General features: G+C 40.7%; 1 protein-coding gene across 1 annotated transcript in view; it reads right to left on the reverse strand.

The window, feature by feature from the left end:
* Ace2 (angiotensin I converting enzyme 2) overlaps positions 1-23,670 on the reverse strand; it is a 51,930-nt gene that overhangs the window by 1,421 nt on the left and 26,839 nt on the right. The window contains exons 9-18 of the mRNA XM_028887776.2: positions 21,369-21,538; positions 18,470-18,696; positions 15,972-16,116; positions 14,684-14,782; positions 13,386-13,508; positions 12,791-12,963; positions 11,205-11,263; positions 6,505-6,605; positions 4,488-4,604; positions 1,196-1,390 (exon numbers count right to left, since the gene is read on the reverse strand). Of these exons, the coding sequence (XP_028743609.1) occupies positions 1,196-1,390; positions 4,488-4,604; positions 6,505-6,605; positions 11,205-11,263; positions 12,791-12,963; positions 13,386-13,508; positions 14,684-14,782; positions 15,972-16,116; positions 18,470-18,696; positions 21,369-21,538 (1,409 nt within the window). The remainder of the gene's footprint in view (positions 1-1,195; positions 1,391-4,487; positions 4,605-6,504; positions 6,606-11,204; positions 11,264-12,790; positions 12,964-13,385; positions 13,509-14,683; positions 14,783-15,971; positions 16,117-18,469; positions 18,697-21,368; positions 21,539-23,670) is intronic.

The following is a 23,670-nucleotide window of genomic DNA, read 5'->3' on the forward strand; positions in this document are numbered from 1 at the left end:
CACATATACTAAAAACTGATAACTTTGGTTGAAAGGATTCTCAGAAGCAAAGAATGACAAAGGAACTCTACGACTCTTTGTATTTTGAAATTTTTAACCATGTGCACTACCTAGAAAGTGTTTTGTGTGCATGTGTGTCCATGTGTACATGTTTGTGTGTATAAGCGTGGATTTGTGCATGCTACAGTGCATGTGTGGAGGACAGACAATAACCTCCAGAGTTGATTCTCGACACCCATCGTGATTGAGATGCAGTCCTCTGTTGTTTCTCTGGAGTGCATACCAGACTAACTGGCCCTCCAACTTCTAGGGATTCTCCTACCTCTGCCTCCCCTCCCCTATAAGTGTTGGAATTACAGATTACTTCATTACTGCACCTGACTTTCATATGGGCTATGTGGATTCAAACTCAGGTCTCCATATTTGTGTGGCAAGTGAGTTCACCTATTTCCACAGCCTCAATTTTTCAAATGAAGTTGTTTGGTAGAATTGAAAAATCTCTACATTAAAGAAAATTAAATAAAAATAGACTCACCCATGCAAAGATTCAACTGAGGGTGTTTAAACAGCTCAAACCATGCATAGAAATTTTTCAGGTGATACAAAATACTAACTTATTTAGCAAGCCCAACAAAAGTCAATTCTCTCTCAAGGCAGGGGCAAAAGTCTAATCATAAAACAAAACTAGAAATCAGGCCTCTGGTGATTCAAACTCTCAATCAACTCACAACTCTAGAACAAATTAGAGGGTGTCTTGCCATGAACTAAAATGATAAGGAGTATGATCTACCCAAAGAGGAAAGTAACTAAAGAGTAATAGTTTGAAACATATCTTAGGGCTCATTCTTAGGTGGCATCACAGTTCAAACCCCACTTCAGTCCACCCTCTGTGGACAAAGCAAGACTCATGGGTGAGGATAATCCCTTACTGAGTTTGCAGTCCAGATGTGACACAGTGCAAAGGATGCAGTTTACTACAACATGCCAATAAACTAGGCTATACTTCTAGTATGTGAGCTTGCTAGGAAGGAAAAGCACTCATAACACCTGCCAAGTTTCTAAGGGATACATCAGAATAGGTAGGTAGATAATTTTCCAAATAAGTAATCGGCCTATGTATATATTGTGCTATTTGTTGCAAATTTCCCAATTTATGTTTCCTAAAAGACAGATATGTCTTGTAAAAGATACTTACTTCTTTCGACCTTTGATCCCAGTGAAGATTAGAATAACGATGCCAACCACTACAATTCCCATCACGATGCCAAAAATAATCAGCCATATGGTGACAGGAGGCTGGTAAGGTGGTGCAAGTGTTGGGTAAATCCCCAGAAACTCCAGGCTGTTATCATCCAGGCCGAAAACATCATTGATACGGCCTCTAGAAAACCTATTCGAAAAGCAAAATATAGTAAAAGGGGATGCTTAGACCAAATAAAATTGCTGCAGTTATTTACTCTTTGTGTCCTGGTCCCCAAAAGGATTGAATAAGGCTTGTCTTGAGAATGTGCAACTAGAATTTGTATGGTGGCACATGTCTGTACAGCCCGTGCTCCAGAGGCAAAGTGGGGAGGATGTCATAAACAGCTCTGCAGAGCAAGATCCAGGAGATCCAGGGACCATATCAAGACAAAGAAAAAAAAACATGCAAAATATACACCTCAAATAACAATACAATCGAAGAAGATAGGGCCAATGGAAAAATACGAACTTTTGACAGTCATGTATCTTTCATACCTGGTAACCTGAATTGTTGGTCTATCAACAACCTCATTTGAAATTTGAGTTGGAAATTTAGAAATGAGGGGGCTGGAGAGCTTGCATTGCTCATCCAGAGGACCTGGGTTTAGTTCTCAGCATCTACACTGAGCAGCTCACAAGTACCTCTAACTCCAGCCACAAGGGCTCCGATGCCTTCTTACCTTCATGGGCACTGGACACATGTGATAAACATACAAACATGCAGGTGTGTGTGCGCGCGCACGCGCGCGCACGCGCGCGCACACACACACACACACACACACACACACACACACACACAAATGTTAACAGAATAAAATTAGCATACAAGTTAATAGGTTTCTCCAGGCAGTGGTGGTGCATGCCTTTAATCCCAGCACTTGGGAGGCAGAGGCAGGCAGATCTCTGAGTTTGAGGCCAGCCTTGGGCTACAAAGTGAGTTCCAGGACAGCCAGGGCTACACAGAGAAACCCTGTGTTGAAAAATCAATAATAATAATAATAATAATAATAATAATAATAATAATAATAATAATAATGTTTCTTTATGTCCAAGAATTTTAGAAATGAACAAATGGCTAGTATTTGCTCATGTGTAAGTACTGCATTTTAAAGGTCAACTTAGCATATTTGGCAAGAATTTCTCAGCTCTCAGAGTGCATCTAAAATGATTTTACAGCAAACAACAGAAAAGCCTAACTGAATGTCCCTCTTTTGTGAATGAACTCTGTCCTCTACCCAAATCTCTGTGGGAGTGTTCCAAAGAAAAGGGACTGACATTTGGAAGCAGCACAGAGGAGTAACACAGGGAGAGACCTCTGTATGTCTCCAGCACTGAGAGAAGCAGCTGAAGGTGATGGAGTAAAACAGATGAAGCATATTTAAAACCAAACCAGTGCACGGTGGGAACATTCTGGTTTGTAGACTCCAATGTCTGGCACCACAGCCTCCTATCTATGGGTGTAGCTAAGGCAAGAAGATCAAATTCCATGAGAGAAGACAAGCAGCCAGCTGAGAATTAGCCCTAACCCCTGGCAACATCAAGAGTTTCTTAAGACATTCTAGAAGAGTCATTTCTAGAAAAGAAAGTCCCCATAGCTCACAGCTGGGAATCCAGGAAAAGCCAGCACATTCACAACAATCTCAGTAGGCATTTTGTCTAAGGAGGATACTTGCCTTTTGGGAGGAGGAGAACAAATCTCTGGGCATGATTCAGTCACACACCCCAACCAGGCCAGATTTTCTAGGCACACCCTATCCAGCAGGTCTGAGGTCTGTTCTCAAAAGGAAACAGAATTCCTAGTGTGGCTCACGAGCGCCACCTAGTGGGATACCAGGTATAGGAAGTTTATTAAGCCTTTTAGGGTGGGGATTGGTTTGGGATTTTTTTGAGACAAGTTTTCTCTGTGTAACAGAGCCCTGGATGTCCTGGAACTCACTCTGTAGACCAGACTGGCCTCGAAATCACAGATATCTGCGTGCCTCTGCCTCCCAAGTGCTGAGATTGAAGGTGTATACCACCACACACAGCATTTTTGTTATAATTATTTTTAATGGCAAAGAAAACCATCCATCTTCCACTCCTGCTGTCTTCTTTAAAGCAGCCAAGGCAAACTGGACAAGTCATTCCTTATGGATAATCACTGCTCCACAGTAAATTCCTCTCTCAATGTCAAAGAACTCCATGTTTGCCTGCCCCATTTCCTGCTTGGAGCAGTTCAATAAATCTTTCATAATGTCCCTGTAACCAATGGTGGCAGAGTGTGCCCACTTCCCTTCTGCACTTTCCAAATATGCTAGCCAAGCTTCCTTTAGACAGAAATGACTTCCCTTTGCCTGAGACCATTGTCAAGCTAGAGAGGCTAGGGGATGAACGTCACCCGGAATCGGTTCTCAGACAATGACTAGTGGGAAGCGGTAAATATCCCAGCTCCCTCAGCCTTCCGGTGAGACAATCCTAGTGCACATTCTCCCATTTCCCAGAGCTGCCTGGCAGGACTAAGCTCTAGTTTCTGACAATAGGAACTTGTTGGATATCTTGAAATGTCCCCTTTTCTCTCTTCTCTGTCTCCTGCCCACAGTTTCCATAGGCGCTTCTTGGACTGCCTCCCAAATAAACTGCTTATGCCTAAATCGTTGTCTAAGGACCTGCACCTGGGGCAGTCCCCCATCAAAACAAGTCTCTTGCTATTGGATTATAATAGAACTAAAACCCAAGTTTGTACAGACAAAGGGATGGTTCAGCCAGCAAAATGCCTGACGTGCAATCGTGAGGACCCAAGTTTTGATCCCTAGCACCCACATAAAACATCTGGGTATGGTAGCACTCAGTACCTGTCCACTGCAGTACTGGGAACTGGGGGAGACTGGCAGATCCCTGAAGCTCACTTGCTTGCCTAGCTGAGTTGATTAACATCAGGTTTAGTGAGACAACCTGTCTCAAAACACAAAGTGGTAACAGGTCTCAGAGAAGACACCTAGTGTCAACCTCTGGCTTCTATGTGTGACCTGTGTCACGTGGACACACCCATACACAAACCTATACATACACTATACACACACACACACACACACACACACACACACACACACAACAAACAACAACAACCATCCAAGTTTTAAGACGAGGTAAAACATGTAAATGGCTTAGAATGATGTCCAGCACACAAAAAGTGCAATAAATGTAAAGTATTGTTGCATTAGCTAACCCCTTCACCTTGATATGGTTTGTTTGAACTTAAACATCACCTGATGGCGTCTTCAACGTCCTTTCTGGGAATGATGTCAGACACATTTTGGGGTGAAGTGACAAAGAAATTGAAGGAGACTCTTGGTTTCAAGTCACTCACATGTATATCTTCCACCCTGCGACAAAAAAAAAAAAAAAAAGAAAGAAAAGAAACGTTTTTGTTTTCTTCTTCCCTAAGGGGAGAACACAGTAAAGAAAGGAAGTCTGCCCCCTGCTGGTGGAAAGGAGATGAGAGCAAGGCTCCTGGATGAGGAGATACAGGGCAGGGTAAATTGGGGGAAGATACAGCAAAAAGAAAAAAGAAAAAAAGAAAAGAAAAAAGAAAACCCAAAAAACTTCACAATTCCCAAAGCACAAGAAATGAACTGCATAAAAGTTGCAAAACACTGTCCCGCCCCCTGGCATGGTGGCACACACCTTTAATCCCAGCACTCAGTAGGCAGAGGCAGGTGGATCTCTGTGAGTTGGAGGCCAGCCTGGTCTACAGAGCAAGATCCAGGACAGCCAGAGCTACAAAGAAAGATCCTGTCCCCAAAATCAAACCAACCAAACAAAAAGTTGTAATACCAACTTTTGATACTGGTTTTTCTATGACCACATAAAACCCACATCTGTTCAGTTCTTTTAAATGTCAACTGCAAGCCCCAAGAGAATCAAGAATGAATTGTTGGTGACCTAGAAGTGTGAAAAGCAGCATGGTAGACAGTGATATCTCAGTGTCACAGACAGATACAGCATGTTAACATCCTATAGCCTGGCCCCACCCAGAAAGGTGTTGGATGGCATCATTGAATGAAGGTAAAAACTAGGATCACTACACAATGTGACAAGGCCATGCTCTCAAAGCTCCCAGAGTGGTCCTAGTAAAAACTAAGGCAGATCATGTGGCTATCTATATCCTTGAATGACTACTTGACCTTCTCAAAATAAAAGCCAAAGGCCATGGAATGATCTTGAGGCCCAAATGAACTTTCTTTGCTCACTTTTACCCACCTACCCTGCCCAAACACTGCCTGGACCACATCACCTACTTGCCCTCTAGAAGATGCTTCCCCATCACAATGGCCTTCGTGCTGTTCCTTTGGCAGGCAATGGATATTACTTCACCAGACTTTGTCCTGTTGTCCGCTAGCTGAACACTTTCTCCCATTGTCTGTGTTGCTGGCTTTTCTGCTTCTCTTCCTGCTTCTTAAGGTTAGAGATGTCCTCTCTAATCAACTCACTAAAGCTGAACATTCCCCGGCCTCTTTCCTCGCCCTGTCCTGTTGTGTTTTCCTCCAAAGCACATATTTACAAGTCTCTCTCCTTAGATCTCTCTCCTGATAGAAACTCGTGTAAGACAGAAATGTCCTTTATTTTCCCTCTTTTTACTTCTAAGGGTAGGGTGAGATTGTATGGAGAGAGAGAGAGAAAAGAAGAGAGAGAGGTTTAATAACAACGTTTGTGTCATCTCCAAGTTAAACCACAAGCATCCTAAAAGAAAGTGACCCAAATTCCAGATGCTAAATAAATTTTTGGACTATGCTTACACAAGTAGCCCTAGTTAAGATCGGTGGGCCCCAAATAAACAAAACAACAGTAGAAAAAGAGATACAAGAATAGGAGGAAGGAGAAAGGATTCAGGGGGAATCAGATGAGAGAACTACAAAACACATACATAAAATTGTCAAAGAATTTAACAAACATAGATGCTAGGTGGTGGTGGTGGTGGTGGTGGTGGTGGTGGTGGTGGTGGTGGTGGTGGTGGTGGTGGTACACGCCTTTAATCCCAGCACTCGGGAGGCAGAGGCAGGCAGATCTCTGTGAGTTCAAGGTCAGCCAGGTCTACAAAGAAGATGCCAGGACATCTAGGACTGTTACAAAGAGAAACCCACACAAAAGAAGAATTTAACAAGTTTAGAAAATAAAGTCTACTTAGAGATTTTTCTTGATTTCACTTAAAGAAAACTAAAGCACATCTCTCAGACTCTTAGAGTAGGGGGATTTTTATCTATAGAGCCTAGCAAATCAACTCACCCAAAAGGAACATTCTGGGTTTTGTTCATTGCAAAATACACTCTCATGGCATATGCAACAGATGACCGGAAGAGGTACATTTCGTTGTCATTCCATTCATACTGCAAATTGAGAAGAAAGACACCACTCAGTGGGGTGGGGAAACCAGAGATTCCTCTCACTATTTCAAGGACTCTGGCCACCCATTCTGTGCCCTCTAATGTGAACATGCATCAGCATTTGGAGGTAGGATGCTTAAAACCGAGTACTGACTCTACCTAAAAACTTCTCCTTAGACTGTTTAGGATGAGACCCAAGAGTTTGCATATCTACTCCCCACCCCAGGTGCTAATGCTGCTGGTTAGGAAACCATCCCTGCTTCAGGAACCATGGCACCCACCAGTCCTCTCACTTTGGTTCGATATTAATTGAAATAAGAACCCTGAGTATAGGTTTATAGGTGGGGTTTGTGTGGACTATCTGTATGTTGTAGGCAACTGAATCTAACTTTTACTGTTTCTATACTCAGTCCACGGTTATTTGAACCATGCACGGTAGTGCACACTGTAATGCCAGAATTAGGGGGGTAGAGGCAAGATAATTAGGACTGCAGAGCAACTTCAAGGCCAGCTTGGGCTATGTGAGAATCTCAGAAATAAAAAGTTGTTTGTGTGTTTGCACAGCTTTGTAGAGGTGTTTGCACGCACTATTTCGTCCAGTAGCTGGCAGTAGAGATCAAGAAACGACACAGGAATTTAATTTCTCCTTTCCCTGTTAGAAAAAAGCAACACAAGTATTTTCTTGGTTGCCTAAAGCTGAAGGATCCCAGGGTCCTAGGGGTGTGTGGATGGCTGGTCAGGATTTTGTCCTCCCCATCTTCTGTTTTCCCACATCGTGTCTTCTTTCTCCAGAGAACTCTGTTAAATCCTGCATATAGAATACTAGTGATTTCAAGAAAACAGAGCAGTTTCATTTTCTGAATAGTAGAGCCTCATAAAGAGAAATTTTGCCAGGCATAGAGATGCTCATTTAATGCCAACACTTGGGAGGCAGAGGCATGTTGATCTCTATGAATGCAAGACCAGCTTGGACTATATAGCAAATTGCAGGACAGCCTAGAATTTGTCTCAGAAAAAAAGGTTCAGAAATTATTAAATCCAATTTCAGAAAAACTCTTAGCCGTACATACTTTATAAAAAAAAAATCAACATGACTAAAGAGTGTAGTTATAATTTAGAAGGGAAGTAAATAAAATTCAAAATGGCTTGTGGATCTGCAAGGCATGGGAATTGAGTATAGTAACTTTTTTTATTAACTTCCCAAGGAATCATTAAAAATATTATTTAAAAAATAAAACAGTAGGAAAATACTAAGATCTTTCACTTTTCAGAAGAGTATTGGTAAAGATCAGGCTTTCATATATCATTTTATGCACTAAAATATATATGAAAGTTTACTAAAATTTTGTAGCCAGAAATAGGATTATAGCATGAACATCTGTATACAATTTGGGACACTTGGCTCAGCCTGGGAGGAGGGGACTGGACCTGCCTGGACTGAATCTACCAGGTTGAACTCAATCCTCCGGGGAGTCTCTGCTCTGGAGGAGATGGGAATGGGGGGTGGGCTGGGGGAAGGTGGAGGTGGGGGGTGGGGGGTGGGGGGAAGAGGGGAGAACAAGGGAATCCGTGGCTGATATGTAAAATTAAATTTAATAAATTTAATAAATAAAAATAAATTTAATAAATAAAAATAAATTAAATAAATTAAATTAAATTTAATAAATTAAATTTAATTAAATAAAAAAAGAAAAAAGCAACACAAAAGCTTACAAAAAGGAACTGTTTTTACTTAAGTTTGGTTGTGCCCAGATAGATGAAGGATGGGATTTATTTTTAATGGTATATTAATGTTGTACCTAGTAATTTTCTGGCTAGCACTTACATAGTTTAAAACATCTTAAAATGAGGCCATAGCTCCAGCGGATGTCCACCATGAAATGACTTGAGCTGGGCAGATAGTCTACCTCTACTGCACATGGGTACCAAAAGTACATCTCGCTTGGCGATCGGCTTCAGAATGTCACACCGTCAAATTTGCATGGAAAGAGAACACGGCCTCAAATGCCCAGACAAGACAAGTTTCCTGATCTGCCAGGAGTGATTTCAATTTATAAGGCCAGTGAGGAGCTAATAAAAGTATGGTGAAGGTAGATACTCTCTTGGACTGGCAATGTACATTGAGAAAAAGGAATGGGAACACAGAGTTGAGAAGCAACGGACTTGTGTTTCTATAATTGCTTTCTCACAGCCTGCTCTTTTCTACTGAGAGACAGAAAGGGGAGAGGAGGTGAGGAGGAACTGAGAGGAATAGAGGGAGGGGAAACTGTATCAGAATATGTTGTATGAGAAAAGAATTATTTTCAATAAAAGGGAAAAATAATTGCTTTCTTATGTTTTCATTTTTAATGTTTGTGTTATTTATATTTTGGTGTCTTGTTTACAAAACTTTAGCAAAGTTATTTTTCATGTCTTGGGAAGTATTTAACTTCTCAGGAAACGGGGAGGCAGAAACTGAATCTTTGGATCTATACAATGACACAATAATTTTCTGTGGCACATTGGACTGTTTTATCTGATTGTCCCAGGTTGATTTCTAAACCTGCAAAGCTTTCAGGTTTCCAGGACACACCCAAGCTGTTGAGACAACATGTCCTCTCCTCTTTCCTAATCAAAGCTATTGCTGAAGGAGACTGTTTGGAAAGAGGAAGGGGAAGAGTGGAGGTGAGGTGGAAAAGACAGTAAATAAAGGGGTGTAGATGTATGAAAATCTCACAATGAAACTCATTTTCTACAATAACTACATACTAATAAAATCATCTGGTTTTAGGCTTATGCTTCCCAGGTCTGGATCAAGTGAGATGGGTGTGCAGGAGAGAGGAGAGCAATAACTAAAGGTACCAATAATAAGAGTTTCCGCCGGGCGTGGTGGCGCACGCCTTTAATCCCAGCACTCGGGAGGCAGAGCCAGGTGGATCTCTGTGAGTTCGAGGCTAGCCTGGGCTACCAAGTGAGCTCCAGGAAAGGCGCAAAGCTACACGGAGAGACCCTGTCTCGAAAAAAAAAAAACAACAACAAAAAAAAAGAGTTTCCATAAAACGTTTTCTTATCCTAAAGTGCATCTCTTAGTCAATGGCTCTCAATGTGGCTACACTTAGAACTGCCTGGAGATTTAAAAATGTATTTATGCTGGGCGGCGGTGGCACTCGCCTTTATTCCCAGCACTTGGGAGGCAGAGCCAGGCGGATCTCTGTGAGTTTGAGGCTAGCCTGGTCTACAGAGTGAGATCCAAGGACAGACACCAAAACTACACGGAGAAACCCTGTCTTGAAAAAACTAATCAATTAATTAATTCATTCATTCATTCATTAAAATGTGTTTATTTTATGTGTATAAGGTTTTTTTTTTTTTTTGCCTGTACCATGTGTGTGCCTGGTGCCTATGGAGATCAAAACAGGGCACGAGAACTGGGATTACACATGGTTGTGAGCCACAATGTGGGTGCAGGGAACCAAATCTGGGTCTTCCGCAAAAGCCCTAAGTGCTCTTAACAGTGAAGCCATCACCCCAGCTCTAGATTTAAACTCTTACTGAGGTTGGGTGTGATGGTGCGTGCCTTTAATCTCAGCACTCTGGAGGCTCTCTGGGAGTTCAAAGCCAGCCTTGACTATATAGTGAGTTCCAGGCCAGCTGTAACTGCACTGTGAGATCCAGTCTCAAACAAAAGAAAGCTCTTAATGCCCAAGTCTTGGTGTCACACTCTAGAGCAATTAAACCAGTGTCTCTGGAGGTGGAGCCCATGAACTCATATTTTGAAGACTTCCCACACAGTTCCAATGAGCCAAGTTTGAGAATTGGAGTTTCCCAGTCATTACTACATATGTAAACCAAATAGAGGGCTTACAAAAATGTGGGTCCTGATTTTAAGCAGGTCCAGGGCTAGGGCTCGAGATGCTATACTTGCCAAGCTTCCAGATTTGAATTAATTTTTTTTTCCCGCACATGAAACAACCACACTCTTAATAAAACTAGAATATAGATGATTAAAAAACAAAATGGAGCAAAAAAACCTAAGAAAAGAAACAAGGCCTCACGCCGGTCAGTGGTGGCACATGCCTTTAATCTCAGCACTCAGGAGGCAGGTGGATCTCTGTGAGTGTGAGGCTCGCCTGGTCTACAGAGTGAGTTTCAGAACAGGCTCTAAAGCTACAGAGAAACCCTGTCTCAAAAAGAAAGAAAGAAAGGAAAGAAGGAAGAAGGAAGGAAGGAAGGAAGGAAGGAAGGAAGGAAGGAAGGAGAGAGAGAAAGAGAGAGAGAGAGAGAGAGAGAGAGAGAGAGAGAGAGAGAGAGAGAGAGAGAGAGAGAAATCCTTGAATACAAGTCATAGTGGAAAGAGTCCTAACACATTCAAGGTAACATGTGAAAAGCAAACATTGTCTATCCAATAAGGGATGAACTACAAAGGAAAAGAAGCAAAGAAGGAAGAAAGGAAAGAAGGAAGGGAGGGACGGAGGGAGGGAGGGAGTCAGCTGGAAGCCAGACCTGGGGCTTATAGTTTTAAGAGAACTATGTGGCCTCTCTTCATTCAGACCACACTGAAATGGGGTTTCAAGGGAAAAGAATGTTCTAAAGAGAAATGGAATCACCGTTCAGAATACTCACTGCATTTTTTCCAAGAGCTGATTTTAAGCTTATCCTCACTTTAATGCTTTGGTCGGCATCTGAGTAAAGAGAAATTTCAGACATCTGGTTTAGATGACAGAATGACCACACATTTATTTTTTTCCCCTTCCCAAGATTGCACTAAGGTGGCAGAGCAGTAGAATTTTTTTTAAGGTACAGACATAGCTTTTGCAGAATGAGAACTGAGAAACTGGTAACTGCTTTCTGAGAGAACCATAAGTCACTGCTTGACGTGTATGTGCACAGAAGAGATTACAGGCCCAAAAGGGAGAAACTCCAAGAGAAATCCTGGGATTCCAATACTGCAGAGGTGGGAAGAGAAAGGAAATGGTACTGAGGCTGTGGTTAAAGCCACTTTGGGGATGGCATGGTTCTGCACACCATCATCACTTACTTAGCCAGTTAGAACTTGGTCTCCAACAGAACAAGATAGAAACCTAGAAAGAAGATGTGGAACCTGGGAAACGAGATCCAACCCAGAAGAATTCAACCCAGAGATGGTTCTGAAGAATGATTATGGTCTGTATTAAGATAGGAGTATGTAAGACTCCAAGTGGAAGTTTCTAGGGAGGGATACAGAGGCTGAAAAGAATAGATACATTGGACTAGTTGGTAATAAATAAATACTGTTTGACGGTAGATTAGGCCTGCCAAAAAATGGGGTGAGTTCTGGGTGAGAAACTCTGATACAAACAAGCCACTTAAAGAATACAGCATAGTATGTTATTTGGCTGTGCAGGTGGCCAGACATAAATATTGATAACAGCTTTACTAAAAATCATATTAAACCTTTCCTGAGTCTGTGAAAAAATGCCAATGGGCGAGTATGTAGGAGAGGGGTTCTACAAGTGACCAATAGTAAGACAGCAGTTTAAACAAAGTTACAGAGGTAGGAAAGTGACTGTCGGCAACACAGGGACTAACTGTGATACAGATGACAGGGTTTGCCTCAGGAGAGTGTCCTGGTTAGGTTTGTTTGTTTGTTTGTTTGTTTGTTTTGTCACCTTGGCACAGCTAGAGTGTTATCTGGGAAGATGAACCTTAATTGAAAAAGATGTCTTCATCTGGTTGGCCTGTGGGGCATTTTTGTGACTCACAATTGATGTGTGAAGTCTCAGCACATTGTGGGCAATGCCACCCCTGGGCAGGTGGTCCTAGGAAAAATCAAGCTGAGCAAACCATGGAGAGCAAGCTAGTAAGCAGCGTTCCTCCATGGCCTCGCTTCAGTTCCAGCCTGCAGATTACTACCTTGAGTTTCTGATGATGGACTATAAGCTGTAAGCTGGAATAAACCCTTTCCTCTCCAAGTTGCTTTTGGTCCTGGTTCTTATCACAGCAACAGAAAGCAGAGGAGGACAAAGAACAACATTGCAGGGCAGTAGGAGAGTGTTATGTTCTTATTGTGAAGGTGAGACTATAAGAACACTTAACAGAGTTTGTGACACAGTCTGAAGAAGAGGGAACCTATTCAGCCATGTCACAGCTCCCGCAAGGCTACAGCTAAAAGACACTAGGAGAAGCAAACAAGGGACAATGCACAATGCATGTGCAGTCAGTGAACTCACATGGACTCCAGTCAGTGTTCCACCCCACAAGAGAATTCTTGTTCTGTTCTTTCAGCCAGGCAAACAATGGCTCAAAGTAATTGAGCAGTGGTCTTACATCCATATTCCTTGCTCCTACCACATTTTCCAATGCTAGGGTCCAGGGTTCTGAGTTTCCAAGACGCAGCATATTGCTACATGAAAAAAGGCAGAATGCAGGTCATTTTGAGCATTCCAGATGGGCGTACCTTGGCATCTACACACTATACTTCTTTTCTTGGAACTGGTTAAATTTTCTTTAGGTGGATTAGAAAAATAAGACATATTATCAGATGAATTCAAGGTTCAAGCTCTCTTTCCTTCCAATTGTTCAAAAGAGAGCCCCGTGGTTATCACATAGAGACAAGAGGTGGCCTATCCTGGCATCTCATGAACTAGGTTCCTGTCTCATTCCAAATTAAACACGGTTGGGTGGTTGGAGAAATTCTGAAGTCTCAATTTTTCTTTTTTGAGGGATAGAGGTTGGAGGAGGCAAATAAATTAAGTTAAATCAGAGGCATGGAAATTAATAGTATGGGGTGCTAAGAAACGTTCAACATTTTCAGGCATTTCTTACAGCAACTTCTGCCCAGCTTCAGTGGAATTTGAGATGTCACATTTGTGCAGTGGGCCATCATGTTTAGCTGCTTGACAAAGGGCTTCTTGAAACTGGAATTGATAAATGGTCCTTGTGTAATATCTGTACAAGTGACAAAGAAACAAACAAAAAGCATGTTTTATTGCTGTGGTAGAGTCACAGAAGTGGGTGTATATTTAAATTCCTGTCCCAAGTAATCCCAGAGGTGTTGTCTAAAAGTCTTTCTATAGCAGAGATCCAACACAAACTCTTCGGATGCACCACATGCTATTTGTATTGCATATATTTGATGATAGAGTAGTGTTACCTCTCTGTCACAGGTTAGTCACACTTGAATTGCTGTCACAGAGTTATAGCCCTTTCCTATAAAATGGTGTCAAGCTGGTCCTTATGCCAGGAAAGTAAAATTCACATTTTTACAAATACAGAAAGTGAGGCCAACACACGCCTGCATCCCAGCATTCAGGAAGGAAGATTATGAACTTGAAGGCCAGCCTGGGACATGTAATTAAGTCTCTGTCTCAAACAAAGACAAAATAAACAACGACAATAATAAAATACTTTTTTGATGCATAGTAAACTCTACGGGTGATAAGAAGATGAACTAAAAGTATTTTTTGGTTAGTTTTTTGTCAACTTGACATAAGCTGGAGTCACCTAAAAAGAAGGAACCTCAATTGAAAAAAATGCTTCCATCAGACTGGTTTCTAACCCAAAAAAGCTCTAAGGAACATTTTTTGGATTTTTTTTTTTTGGATTAATGATTGATGTGGGAGAGCCCAGCCTATTGGAGGAGATACCACCCATGGGCAGGTGGTCCTGTGAGGTACAAGAAGTCGAGCTAAGCCAGCCATGAAGAGCAAGCCAGTAAGCAATGTTCTCCATGGTCTCTGCTTCAACTCCTGCCTCCAGGTTCCTGCTCTGCTTGAGTTCCTGCCTTGGCTTCCTTCCATGATGGGTTGTGATTAGAGCAAAGCCAAATCAACCCTTTCCTCCCCAAGTTGCTTTTGGTCATAGTATTTATCCCAGCAATACAAAGCAAAATAGGACAATCCTCAACTATGGGGAAAAGATCTCATATAAGTCAATTTAAAACAATAAAACATGTTGCATTAAATTGAATTGAAACTGATCATCTACACTAAGCTTGTGGTAGGAGGTAGATAGAAAAGGCTTGTAATTATCACTTCATCGAGACCTGTTTATGCTTTTGTTATTAGCCACAGCTATCCCTTAAACTCCAGATGATAAACAGAGAGGAGAAAACTGTCATTTACCGGATGAATGAGTAATCATTAGAAACGTGGAACAGAGCTGCAGGGTCACAGTATGTTTCATCATGAGGCAGAGGCTCCACCACACCAACGATCTCTCGCCTTGGGAAGAAAAGGGAAGCACACATTAGCTGGGAGTAGACCATGATGAGAAAGGAACTCTGAGCTCAGCTAGAGCACTTTCACCTGACAATAGTATTTATATCGGAACTGGTTGTCAGTTGAAATAAAAAAAAATGTAAAAATGAGAAAGCAAAGCCTCTTGTGTGTTTGCCTTATATTGCCTTAATTCAACCAAAATGCATCATTGGAAAATAGTTATCTCCTTAAAACATTAAGTTTAAAAAGGTCCATAAAGTCCACTGTGTGGCTGTAAGTGTGCAGTGAAAACCCTTTCAATTCCTCTCAGACATCGCGCCTTCTGTGCTCCTGTCAGAACTTCGTAAAACTGAAGCCTTTTTCTTCAAGCTAATTCAAACGAGTCCTCTTCCATGAAACTTGGCACCCACTTTGCAATGTGGCCAACCCCTTAAGCTCCCTTAGCTTCCGTGTCTTCTTTTAGAAATGCTTTGTTCTCTTGCCTGTTACTGGCATTTGTTAGTTATATAAAATAACGGTTCTCGTGACATCTCCTACATGTATGTAATATAATTTGATCAGCTTCACTCCCTTCTTGTCATATCCTGCTCTTTCTCACTATTCCCTTTTCTCTAACTCTGCAGCCTCCTATTTTCATGCATTATCTGTTGTTTTCTTTCATCCTCTGCCATTTCTCTCTGTGTGTTGTGATTTTTCACCTGTAGACTCAGTACCACCGAGACATGAGCACTGAGAGAATGAGGCTATGTCTCAGTTATCTTTGTAGTTCTTGTGAGAAATACTATGCAGAACACGAGGGAGAGGTTTCATTTCTGATTGGCAAATGACCACATGAGCAATCAATACATGGATGGATTACTTTGAAGGTCTGATTCCAGGTTGGTTTAAAATAAATTAGCAGGGATTCAAAAGTTAGCCCAGTAGGAAAAAAAGGTAGACAAGCCATATAGGCTTTATTTTTAGACATTGTCATTTATTATTGTAAATTTTGTAGGCAACTATGGTTCTTTGTGGACAGCTTCACTTATACACAAACATTAGAAACTCCCCTGATGAGTTACATCTTTTCTTTTTTTTTTTTTTTTTTTTTTTTAGTTTTTCAAGACAGGGTTTCTCTATATAGTTCTGGCTGTCCCGCTCTATACCTAGCCCATGAGGAAACATTTCGTTGATTGCAAATTCATTGACTTACTTCATCTCCCACCACTTTTGCATCCATTGTTCTTTGGGAATTTCACCCGTGAACACCATCCACCTCCACTTCTCTAACATGTAAGTAAAGGGCAGCGTCCCAACGATTGTCAGCGCTTGCTTGAGCAGGAAGTTTATTTCTGTTTCTGAAAGTCGAATGGAAAAGGCCAAATATTAAGGTGGGAAGTGAAAGCAGAAATTTTGTAAAAGAACTTTCTTAATCTTGAGTTACTATTCCTCCTCAAGATAACCTTACTACAGAATGAATAGATGAGAAATATTGGCAGCGGACATTAATAATGTGTATCTATTTTTCTTCTTAGGTGATGGATCTAAAATAGAATAAAGCCTTGGAATAGAACAAGTAAGTAACAATCCACAAGGTCACTAATCCTTACTTTTTTACTACTTTTAATTGCCTTCCTTAAATATCCCCTTATCGGAGTTGAGTAGGGCAATTTCATCTATTTTCCCAGTCCTAGTGTTTATTCTTGAGAGCTTCATGTAGGCAGTGACTGTTAATGTCTCACTGAAGACTGTGTACAGCAGTCTAGTGTCAGCTCTGTAATGCTCTCTGTGAGTCCTTAGTAAATAAGCAAACATTAAACAGATGTGGTGAGTCCTTAGAAACTAGGGTGGGGAGATTTTTTCAAAAAACATTCTTCTTTTGCACAACAGGTTGGCTATATAAAGGACAATAATGTCTTGTACATTTCAGAGAGAAATCTATGGGTAGTAGAGTGTTTGCCTAACATGTGTGAAGCCCTCAGTTCCATTTCCAGCACTGAAAAAGAAAAAAAGAAAAAGAAACCAGAAAAAAGCATTCTCCAAAGTTTCACTATCAGTTAATGATGTTTGTAGAGATAGGTATGTTTGCTGTAGTGTAAACATCACATGGTATATACATGTATCTTAACATCATATTACTTACTCCATTAGCATGTACAACAGTTATGTGTTTATATATTAGCTAAAAATAAATTTAAGCCAAAAAATTTAAAGGAACATCTCTAGAGGGTTATCTTCTACTGGCTAATCAAAAGTACAATGTACTTTAAATGGACTGATTTCTTCCTTAGCAAGAATATTAAATGCTTTTATAAGTTATATAAGTTCATTAGCCTAAAGAGGAAGTAGGGTTGGTCTCCAGCACACCCCAGAAGATCACTCAAATGTAAGTGCAGAGGCATTATCTACTCTGTGCATCACTATATGTTTAGGGGAAAAATGCCTCACACATGGTAGGTGCTCAACCATTTTGTTTAGAAAAATAAAGAGGCCGGCACAGTGACTCATGCCTACGATCCGTGAACTTGAAATGCTGAGGTAGAAGGGCTGTTGTGAGTTTCAGGACATCCCCGGCTACAGACTAAGGCCTTGTCTCCAAACAGCAAAGTATACACACACCCCAAAAAGAAAACAAGGTCAAGCTGAAGGAAAGGAGGAAAAGATGAAGGAATCTATTTGTTTAACATCATTCATATATCAAGGCCAGAGCCAAGGAAAGGAGGATTTTTTTCAAGCTAGTGCTTTCATTGTGTGACATCATAAGAAACACACTGGCTGGGCACTCGCCTTTATTCCCAGCATGGGAAGCAGAGGCAGGTGGATCTCTATGAGTTTGAGGCCAGCCTGGTCTACAGAGCAAGATCCAGGACAGGAACTAAAACTACACAGAGAAACCTTGTCTCAAAAAAAAAACAAAACAAAAACAAAAACAAAAAGAAACATACTGATTTCATCATCTTTGCCTATTCTCAAGGAAAATGTAAGAAAACATCAAACAAATCATGGTCTGTTCATTAGCATGAATTAATCATATTTTGAAATTAGGAAGCAGGTATGTTTACCATAAACTGCCTTTCCCATGTTGCTTTCTTCATTAAAAAGCACCACTAATGAACTATAAACTACTGTATGTGGGTTTATAGTGACTATTTCAGAATAACCTGTTCCCACTCTAACATTCTTGGGAGTTTTTTGTTTTTAACCTAAAATGACAGCCAAGTGTTTAAAAGCTAGATAATGACTAGCTTCATGACCCTGGACAAAACATTTAAGTTCTTCAGATCATTTCAGCATCTTCAAAAAGTCTACAAGCTTCTATTAGATCTTTTTTTTTTTTTGACAGGGTTTCTCTCTGTAGTTGTGGCTCTCCTGGAACTCACTGTGCAGACCAGGCTGGCCTCGAACTCACAGAGATCGCCTGCTTCTGCCTCCCAAGCGCTGGGATTAAAGGCATGTGCCACTACTGCCTGGCTTATTATATCAGTCTTAGAGTCCCAAGATCATTCATTCAGTTATCTCACTTAACTCCTTGTTTAAATATATAAAACCACAAGTTGGCATACTAAAAACAAACTTTTTAATAGTAGCAAGCCCCATATACATTTTTTTCACCTAGGTGGCATAAAGCAAAACAAGTATTTTCCCATAGATGATAATAAATACCTCTCCTCATATCAGATTACCCCCAAAACAAGCCAAAGGAGAATGTACCACTGTCTTCACGAAAATCGGATGGCAGAAGACCAATGGATTTCAGATGCTCGGGTGTAGCTGCAGAAAGTGACATGATTTCCCCAACAGCTTCATGGAATCCTTCATTGGCTCCATTTCTTAGCAGGAAAGGTTGTGTGGCATATGCCATGTCATATTGGATGTGTCCCATCTCATGGTGTGCTGTCAGGAAGTTGTCCATTGTGACCGTTGTACACATCTTAATTCTGCATAAAAATGGGCAAGATTAAAATGAATCTTAGTTTCCTTTAATCACTGTAGCGGAGTTTTGTGGGGGTTGGGCGACATGAAGATTTAGTCATCATTGAATTTTTACCATTTGTCCCTTATGAACCAGTTACTCAATATAAAGTGAGGGGCATCCTAAATCCTATTCTCATGCTTATACACTAAAACAAAGGGTGATAAGTGGAGTTCTCTGCTACATAATTCTGAAGTGAGTAGTGTGTAAGTGGTTGATAAAGGTGGCCTAGTGTACAACAATAAGTGAATACAGGCACAGTCTTCTAGAAGCACCACGCATAGCTAGGACTGAGAAGGGGCTAGACATTTAGACCTGGGTATCATTACAATGTAAATCATGAAGGTAGACATGATGGCCCAAGAAGCAGGGGCAGGGTAGCAAGAAAGAGGACCAAAGACAAAGCTGTAGGAGGTCCGAGTACCTAAGATTTCAGAAAGCATAGACTCAAGGTGCATAGAGAAAGTGCAAATATGCGGTGGTCCTTCTCCATTTGACATACATATGCTCATATGCTCATTCAGATAGGAGTGGGTGTTATATTTTAAAAGATTTTCAAATGGATTTTTCCTAACAATTTCTTTGTGTGACCCTTGCATACTGATAAATACTCGTTAGGGACTCCCCACTGTTCAGAATAAGGTCAACCTCCTATATCCACCCTAATGTGACCACAACTTGCTTTCCTAACTTATTTTTCTCTATTCTTTTTTTAACAGTTATAATTGCTATTATATATTTACTATCTATATTTTGAATTAGGAAACTTATAAATATACTCTGTTTTTAGCCTCACTGGAGGATTTGGACTGATCACCTATAGCCCAATGTCTGTTTTTATAAAACTTAATTGGCACATATCCCCATTCATTTGTTTATGGATTATCTATAGCTGTTTTCATGCTAAAATTACAGAGTTGTGTTGGCATTCAGGCATCTGTACTGGCCTGCCCTTAGGGTCCTGACAGGATGTGTCCTCAGCTGCAGCCACTAAGGGCGCCCCCTGTGCGCATTCGCTATGTTTCCTTATAAAAGGTGGGCGTTGCTCACCTCCCATCTCTTTCTCTTCCTTTGCTTTCGTCCTCAGGGGCTGGTCTCTGCCCCCTTCTTTGCCCCCTTTCTCCCTTCCCCTCAATAAACCTGTCATGTGGGTCCTGTTGTATGGTGTGACTCCTTCCCACCATTTTTAAAATACAACAAGTTGTCTATTGCAACAGGGGTTTTCTTTTGGACGAGGGTGTCAAGACAGGGTTTCTCTGTGTACCAGCTCTGGCTGTCTTGGAACTCACTCTGTAGACCAGACTGGCCTCGAACTCACAGAGATCCTTTTGCCTCTGCCTCCTGAGTGCTCGGATTAAAGGCTTAAAAGTGTATGCCATCACACCCAGCTACAACAGAGGTTTTCAAAGCCCACTCCTTACTATCTTTATAGAAAAAGACTACTGACCTCTACTCTAATGGGTGTTGGTGGGACCAGACCTCATTCCTCAAGTAGATATACTATCCCTCTGATGCCTGAGTGATATCTATCAAAAATTGATTTCATTTCTTTGACCAAGTGGGAGGTGCCTCAAAGAGAGTCTTTCTTAATACTTTGGAGCAATCTACAGCCCATAGCTGACTAACACAGGGTAGATATAAAGGCCAGCCCCTTGCCTCAAGGTGTGACCAATCCTGATTCAAATCAGACTTCAGAATGATTCATGAGATCAGACTGTACCCAGGTCTCCATCACAGATTACATCCTTATCTGCTTTTCCTATCTGAACCTGTTCCATCACTTGACTTTTCCTGAGAGGTCTCCCCTTATATAAATTACCAGTTCAAGCCAGGGAATGAAGCCAAGACACAAACTTGCAACCTGGGCATTAGTGTTCTGTTTCATAGATAAGGAAACTGAAAGCCAAGATTACTTGGCTCAAGGTTGCCTGATCATTAAGTGGCACACCTTGGATTCCACAGCCTATGCTCATTCTGCCCCATCACAGACTCCCAGACTATCCTGAACAGTTTTTTGTTCCAGTCTAAACTTGCTGACTTCAGCATCAACACCAGGTCCTGCCTCTCTGCACCTGATCCCTCTGTTCTTCCAACCTGCTGTCCTCCCTCCCAGGTGTCTATCCAACCTCTTCTTGCATTTCAAGCTCCATTCCTAAGCCACCCACAGAGCCCCTGTCTGATCCGATCTCCTAGTCCAGGAGTTGCCATTCTCCAATCCCAATTCCTAGCAAAGTATTCCCTGTGTCTCTCTTACAGCATGTACCATTTTCTCCCTTTTATTCCAATTTGTTATTCACTCATCCTGTCTCACAAGAGTAAGGGACAGGGGGGAGGATCAATGTGTGAGTCATATGTTCATCTGTCATAGTTCTCAGCACCAAATCTTTCCTAACATGAGTGCCACCAACCCTGTGACCATGATATGCTAATGAACATGCAATTTTTCAGGTAACTTTCTCTAAAAGTGCCATTCGGGACCTGTGAACCTTCTTCTTTTCCCAGGTGAGACAAGTGTACTCTTGTGGACTCCCAGCTTTAGTTTGCAGATCCTTAAATTACATGCTCAAAGAAGCATATGGAATTCTGTCTTTATTGTTTCCCATTTAGTATCTGCACTACAAGAATCAACCCAATTACCTGAAGTCTCCTTTCCCCAGGTCCCAAGCTGTGGGGTGGCAGACCACTTTCCGGTCATCTCCTGGATCAACCAGCATGGAGTTTTCCCAGAATCCTTGAGTCATAGGAGGAAGGCCAATAGAAACAAAGAACTTCTCTGCCTCTTTAAATATCCTTTCTGCATCCCAGCCCTGAGGAAGAAAAAAATAACAATATTGAATTCCTGTACTATAATAGAAATTCTTCCTATTGGACATGTATGTTGGCATAACTTTTCCAACAGACAGCTGGGCTTTTGGATGTTTATCATCGGCCTCCACAGTGCTGCCTCTAGGGAATTCACCTAGGAAATAATCAAAACTTGTGTCAAAGAGTTACATTGAGTATGATTTTGAATAAGCAAAGAGGAGAAAGTCATCAGAATGAGTAAGCAATGAGACTTTTGTAGAATGGAAATTGTGCAGCCACACAAACTATATACAAAGAAATCGCATGGACATTATAAAGCAGAATGAAATAAGTGAAAAAATAAAAGAAATCATTTAGTTGGTATCAACCTTAATGAAGAAAAAGATACATGAAACTATTAACAAACTGAATTATCTGTGAGGTGCTTTTTTGTTTTCTTTTGTTTTGTCCTTATTCTTGGGTTTGGGTTCATGGACTCTCCCCTCCCCTAGTGCTGTGAAACAATCCAAGGGCTTTACATGTTAGACAAATAGTCGCCCTTCAAGCTACATTCTTGATCATTTTTCTTTATATTCCAATACAAACAAAAAATAACGATCCATTTGCTAAAGACTATTTAACTCAAGGCAGCAGTCACTGATTGAACTCCTTTAGGGGTCAAGACATGTTAGGCTCAGTGAAAGAAATGAACAATATAGTAGACATGAAGGCATAGGCATTTGGAACCAAAAAGCCAGATGTGGCCTAGAAGCCAATGAGTATTTGAGCTTCACTATAGCATCTGAATGCCCAAAATGTTTTGAAACTCTACAGAGACAGCCATAAGCATGTACCACCTAACAAATTCTTTCACACCAATGTCTCAGGAGACAACCAAGTCTGTTGAGACAATGAAGCCCACATCAGGCAAACAAAGGATCATTTAATGCATGGTGCCATGAATCATTTTTAGTAACAGAAAATTTATTCTGATCTTGAATATCAGTCATGTTTAGTGTTTCTCTTATGTCAACCTTAGCAATAAGAAATAGAATATGAATGTATATTATCATACTCATTATTAATATTACTGACTCTTAAAGGCTTAATGTCAAAAAATTGGTACTAATTAGTATGTCAGTCTTTTAATTTGAATTCATAGTTTACTGATACACAAGAACAGAAATGTAACACATGGGTATAATGTGTGTTTTCATTATATATATATATATATATATGTGTGTGTGTGTGTGTGTGTGTGTGTTGTCTAATGTTCAAATTAGAATAGACATATTTGTTTTCCCATTTCCCATTTATTTATGGAGAAAATATTCAATTTATTTCTTCAGGCTCATCAAAAATATGTAGTATGTCATCATTATCTACAGTCACTGTACTGTGCAATAACACATCTAAATTATTACTGTTAACTGATGATAACTTAGTCTCACTCCTTCCTCTCCTTCCCCTCCCTACATGTTTCTGTATCTGGTGACCTCCCTTCACCTTCTCAACTTCCATGAGGTCAACTTCAGCACTCCCACATATGAGTGAGATCATATGTACTTGTCTTTGTATGTCTGGCTTATTTCACTTAACATAACAACCTCCAGTTTCATCCGTGCTCTCATAAATGACAGGAATTCATTCTTTTATGGCTAAAAAGCATTCCACTGTGTGCAGGTGTCATATTTTCTTTATCTATTCATCTCCATACAGACATTGAGTTTGTTTCCTTTTCTTGAGCATAATGAATAGCATTACAATAAACACAGGAGTATTGTTGGCACTTTAACATACTCATTTCTTTCCCTTTGGATATATACTCAGGAATGAAGTTGCTGGATTATATGGCAGTTGTATCTTGAAGTGGCTGTCTGTTTCTTCTAATGATTATATCATGTTACATTTCCAAGTCAGTGTGGAAGGGTTCTCTTTACTTCCCATCCTCACCAGCACTCAGTAGATTGTTTTTTGTGTTTTGGTTTTTTGTTGTTCATTTCATTTTGGTTTTTTTTTCTTTTTTAATAGCCATTTTTACTGGAGGGAAATCATCTTACATTTTGGTTTTGGATTGCATTTTCGTGATTGTTAATGGCACTGAGCATTTTTATAGAACAATTAACTATTTATATACCTTCTTTCAAGAATTATC

The sequence above is a fragment of the Peromyscus leucopus genome, chromosome X, assembly GCF_004664715.2.
Source record: "Peromyscus leucopus breed LL Stock chromosome X, UCI_PerLeu_2.1, whole genome shotgun sequence".
Classification (NCBI taxonomy): Eukaryota; Metazoa; Chordata; class Mammalia; order Rodentia; family Cricetidae; genus Peromyscus; species Peromyscus leucopus.